Source organism: Mandrillus leucophaeus, unplaced genomic scaffold, assembly GCF_000951045.1.
Source record: "Mandrillus leucophaeus isolate KB7577 unplaced genomic scaffold, Mleu.le_1.0 Scaffold901, whole genome shotgun sequence".
In the NCBI taxonomy this organism is placed as follows: Eukaryota; Metazoa; Chordata; class Mammalia; order Primates; family Cercopithecidae; genus Mandrillus; species Mandrillus leucophaeus.
Window position 1 is genome coordinate 341,782 of NW_012109820.1, and position 5,553 is coordinate 347,334.

The 5,553-nt window shown below is 38.9% G+C and overlaps 1 protein-coding gene across 6 annotated transcripts in view; it reads left to right on the forward strand.

Annotated features, from left to right (window-relative positions):
• BPNT1 (3'(2'), 5'-bisphosphate nucleotidase 1) overlaps nucleotides 1-5,553 on the forward strand; it is a 41,445-nt gene that overhangs the window by 17,715 nt on the left and 18,177 nt on the right. For 5 of the 6 annotated variants that reach the window (XM_011969739.1, XM_011969741.1, XM_011969744.1 and 2 more), the window contains 2 exons: nucleotides 3,510-3,614; nucleotides 4,617-4,724. In XM_011969739.1, coding sequence (XP_011825129.1) covers nucleotides 3,510-3,614; nucleotides 4,617-4,724 — 213 coding nt within the window. The remainder of the gene's footprint in view (nucleotides 1-3,509; nucleotides 3,615-4,616; nucleotides 4,725-5,553) is intronic. The other variant, XM_011969742.1, reaches the window with a different exon arrangement.

The following is a 5,553-nucleotide window of genomic DNA, read 5'->3' on the forward strand; positions in this document are numbered from 1 at the left end:
GGAGGGGGGAGGGATAGCATTAGGAGATATACCTAATGTAAATGATGAGTTAATGAGTGCAGCACACCAACATGGCACATGTATACATATGTAACAAACCTGCACATTGTGCACATGTACCCTAGAACATGAAGTATAATAGTAAAAAAAAAGAAAAAAAGATGAAATGGAAAAATAAATAAAAAATAATAAAATAGATTGAGTTAAGTCACTCACTTATAAGTGATACATCTATCTAGCGCTGTTACCATAAGAAAAAGTGAGATATATGAATAAAAAGCAACTTAGAAAAACGTTGACATGAGTTCATTATAAAACATTCAACGTAATTGCTTTTAAAAAATAAACATAAAAATCAGCATGGGCAACATAGCAAGACCCCGTCTGGCATGGTGGGACATGCTTATAGTCCTAGCTACTTGGGAAGCTGAAATGGGATTATTGCTTGAGCTCAGGAGTTTGAGGCTGCAGTGATGTGTGATCCCACAACTGTACTCCAGCCTGGGCAACAGAGTAAAACCCTGTCTCTAAAATAAATAAATAAATAAATAATATTAAAAACAAACAAAAACAAAAACTCATAAGAACAAATGAAATAAATCTCATTTGCTTTTTTGTTAGATTTATGGGCCTACTCATAGAGGAAATAGATAGAGGGTATCTTGATTTAAGCAAAACATTTGTTATAGTCTGTCATTTTCTATTTAAGAAAATATTCAAGCTATTTTTAGGTATATAGATGACATCTCCCATCCTGAGCCACGGTTAGATGTATTCATAACTGGATGAATAACATTATCCACAAATTTAAATTAATGAGTCATTTTCATCCTAGAAAAGGATCACCGCTGGCTGATCACAGGACTCTGCTCCTGACATTGTACTGTTCTCTTTAATTATTAAATAACATACAGTTTTAAAAAAAAAACCTAATGTGTTATCTGAAGTGGAAGAAGATGATATAGAAAACATACTTATCAAATTTGCCAATAAGGTAAAGCTGAGCAGTCTAGTTAATACATTTGATCACAGAATAAGCATTCAAAATCGTTGCAACCTCTGAGAAAAGTGGACCAAATTCAACAGGATATTGTAACAGGAATAATATAAAGTGCTGTATTCATGTTCAAGTTATGTCAGATAAATCTGATTCAAATTTGTTTGAAAAAGAGACTTTAGTTGACCACAGACATGCTTGGTAATAATCAACAAAATAATACTGCTGCTTTCAGGGGGCTGCTAATCTTATTATTATTTTTATTTATTTATTTTTTTTTTAGATGGAGTTTCACTCTTGTTGCCCAGGCTGGAGTGCAATGGCGTGATCTCAACTCACCGCAACCTCTGCCTTCCAGGTTCAAGCGATTCTCCTGCGTCAGCCTCCTGGATAGCTGGGATTTTACAGGCATGCACCACCATGCCCAGTTAATTTTGTATTTTTAGTAGAGGCAGGATTTCTCCATGTTGGTCAGGCTGGTCTCGAACTCCTGACCTTGTGATCCGCCTGCCTCGGCCTCCCAAAGTGCTGCGATTACAGGCATGAACCACTGCGTCTGGCCCCTAATCTCATTTTTTACAAAGTTTTTTCTATTACGAAAAGTAGGAAATGGAGAAAAATGCCAAAAAGTAAACAAAAATCATCCATCATCCCACCATTGCCAATATTTTGAATTATTTCCTTTCAGATCCTTTTCCTTAACATCACTTATTTTCAGTTGATCTTATGTTGAGATTATATTAGACAAACAACTTTGAAACCCAGGTAGCTAAAAAGGAACAGAGATGTAGTGCCAAGTCAGGAAAAAAAGTAATATTCTCATTGTCTTCTGTACTGCTCAGGCATTTCTAGTACTTTAGAGGTCCAGAGCTATGTTGATAGAGTAGGAAATATTTATCTTAGAGAGGGAAAGAGAATTGCTTTCCTCAGATAGAGGAATGACTTTCAATATATATATTTTTTCTCTAAAGCAGTGGTGTACAAACTTGATTGATATATAACTAATCTTCAAACTGAACAATTCTTTTGAGTAGGTTCATTCAAAAGATACTTATAGAGCACCTACTATATGCTAGACACAATTCTTTAAGGAATAAAATCCTTTTGTGGAGCTTACATTCTAGCAGAATAGTACTTTGCATTGAGATATATAGCAAATCTCAGTGAGGCATAAAGCAGTTTGCTTTTCATGATGACTCTTTATCTCGTTGCAAAGTATTGTTAAAATTCTACTAAGATGAGGCGGGGTGCAGTGGCTCACGCCTGTAATCCCAGCACTTTGGGAGGCCGAGGTGGGTGGATCACAAGGTCAGGAGTTTGAGACCAGCCTGGCCAATATGGTGAAACCCTGTCTCTACTAAAAATACAAAAATTAGCCAGCCGTGGTGGGGGGCACCTGTAGTCCCAGCTACTCAGGAGGCTGAGACAGGAGAATTGCTTGAAGCCAAGGGACAAAGTTTGCAGTGAGCCAAGATCACGCCACTGCACTCCAGCCTGGGCGACAGAGTGAGACTCCATCTCAAAACAAACAAACAAATTCTACTAAGATGATATAATCTGTAAATCTACTTAACCAGGCATATATCAATTGCAACATATCATAATTCTCTGAAAGCAAACTAACAAAGGAAGTTGTGGTTGTCACTTGCAAAACTTTTCTCTTTCACTAGCATGATTATCTGACATAGTGATTGAGTGAGGGTACCACAGGTGAGCTATATGTTAAATATTACAGCAGTTCATATTAGTGTTTTTCAGATTTTCAGAAACAGAATTTCTTAGGCTGGGTACAGTGACTCATGCCTGTAATCTCAGCATTTTGGGAGGTCAAGGCAGGCAGATCACAAGGTCAGGAGATCAAGACCATCCTGGCCAACTTGATGGAACCCCGTCTCTACTAAGATGCAAAAAATTAGCCGGGCATGGTGGCAGGAGCCTACAGTCCCAGCTGCTCGGGAGGTGGGGAATTGCTTGAACCTAGGAGGCAGAGATTGCAGTGAGCCAAGATCGCGCCACTGTACTCCAGCCAGCGACAGAGCAAGACTCCATCTCAAAAACAAAACAAAACAAAACAAAAAACAAATAGGATTTCTTACTCTATACCTGTGAATCAACTTGAGGACCTATTGAATTATTATGATTAGGATTAGTATGGAAGTTATAGAAGGATCCAAGGAACACTTTTTCTAGTAACTATTACCTTTGCCTTGAAAAGTGATACATTTCCTATCTCTGAACCTATTTAAGCAAAAGGTTGATGTCTAGAGATAAGGAATTTCTAAACTAGGGAAGAAAATGTTCTAGGTTATTTAAAAGCTCCTTTCCAAACTTTAACCACTATTAATCCTTTGAGAAAAACCAAGGCAGGAAACTAGTTAACTCATTTGATGTTAAGTTCTATGACTCTAAAAACTGACAGTGTAATCTAAATTATGTAGGCACTCATGCACAGGGAATCAGAGGGCAACTTATTTCTCGTTAGCTCTGCTAAACTTTGCATTCTTTGTTATAGACCTGTGCAACAGACCTGCAGACCAAAGCTGACCGATTGGCACAGATGAGCATATGTTCTTCATTGGCCCGGAAATTCCCTAAACTCACAATTATAGGGGAAGAGGTAAGAGTCGTCAGAGACATTTTTTTTTAAATCCCTGTTTACCAAGTGTACTTATAACTGACGCTTTAATGATTTATGTACCACTCTTATCATTTCAAGCATTATATTTATTGTTTTAAACACAAAAATAATTATTGTATTCCTTGGACTTGGGGGAAATATCTGATTTTAAGACATTTTGGTCTATTTCTAAGCCAGATGTCTTAATTATTGACCATAAAAGATATGGTTACTGTTATACCCAGCATACAAACTGTAAGATGGGCAGAGATCTAGAACTTTGGAATAAAATGGATTTTGTTGTTGTTTGTTTTTAAACTTAGGCTTATTTGCATACTTATCCAAAGAGTATAACACTTTGAAAGTGAGGGAAGTAGGCCGGGCGCGGTGGCTCACGCCTGTAATCCCAGCACTTTGGGAGGCCAAGGCGGGCAGATCATGAGGTCAGGAGTTCAAGACCAGCCTGACCAACATGGTGAAACTGAATCCCGTCTCTACTAAAAATACAAAAATTAGCCAGGCATGGTGGTGAACGCCTGTAATCTCAGCTACTCAGGAGGCTGAGGAAGGAGAACTGCTTGACCCCAGGAGGGGGAGGTTGCACTGAGCCGAGATGGTGCCCCTGCACTCCAGCCTGGGCAATAGAGCAAGACTCCGTCTGAAAAAAAAAAAAGTAAGTGAGGAAATTGACATCTAATGTAATATAGGGGAACTATCTGCTGTCAGAGACACTTGTTTAAATGAGTGTATAATACTTAAAGAATCTTTTATTTTTAAACTCTGTTCAAGATAATGACATTGCAACCATTTAGTCAATTTTGATGAGCTACATATAGTTGGTTTTGCAAATTTTTCAGGTTTGCTTTAAAAGTTCTAAATATAAATGGTAAACCAGAAGAACTAGCGAAAACTGTGATGCTGCACTTCTTCTGTTAATGAGACAAAGCATACTCTGTAAACGCTAAATGGCTTCAATAACCATTAGGGTTATCTCTACTTTAGGATCTGCCTTCTGAGGAAGTGGATCAAGAGCTGATCGAAGACAGTCAGTGGGAGGAAATACTGAAGCAACCATGCCCATCGCAGTACAGTTCTATTAAAGAAGAAGATGTAAGATCCCTATTTATACTCAACTCTCTATTAACCTGGTCTTTTTGCCATAGTAAAGGAAATACAATTTGCCTGTAAGATGAAAAATTGGTAGTTTTAAAATAGAGGCAACCAGAAATTTGATATATTTCAGAGCCAACATGGAAGTATCAGGCAACCATATGGATTTAGAGTTCAGTTTCTCATCCTATGGGTTTCCTTTCCACTCTAAAACCGTTATTTAAAATACTTTTAGGGCCAGGCATGGTGATTCACACCTGTAATCCCAGCACTTTGGGAGGCCGAGGTGGTTGGATTGCTTGAGTCTAGGAGTTCGAGACCAGACTGGGCAACATAGTGAAACTCTGTCTCTACAAAAAATACAAAAATTAGCTAGGTATGGTGCCACACACTTGTAGTCTCAGCTATTTGGGAGGTTGAGGTGGGAGGATCACCTGAGCCCATAGAGGTTAAGGCTACAACCAGCACCATCTCTTTTTTTTTTTTTTTTTTTGAAATGATGTCTCTCTCTGTTGCCAGGCTGGAGTGCAGGGCTGCAATCTTGGCTCACTGCAACCTCCACCTCCTGGGTTCAAGCGATTCTCCTGCCTCAGCCTCCCAAGTAGCCGGGACTACAGGCTCACACTACCACACCCAGCTAATTGTTTTTGTATTTTTAGTAGAGATGAGGTTTCACCATGTTGGCCAGGATAGTCTCTATCTCTTGACCTCGTGATCCACCCACCTTGGCCTCCCAAAGTGCTAGGATTACAGGCTTGAGCCACCTCGCCTGGCCCTAGCACCATCTCTTAAAGAGATGATTTTTTTCCCAGTTGAATGGCCTTGGCAC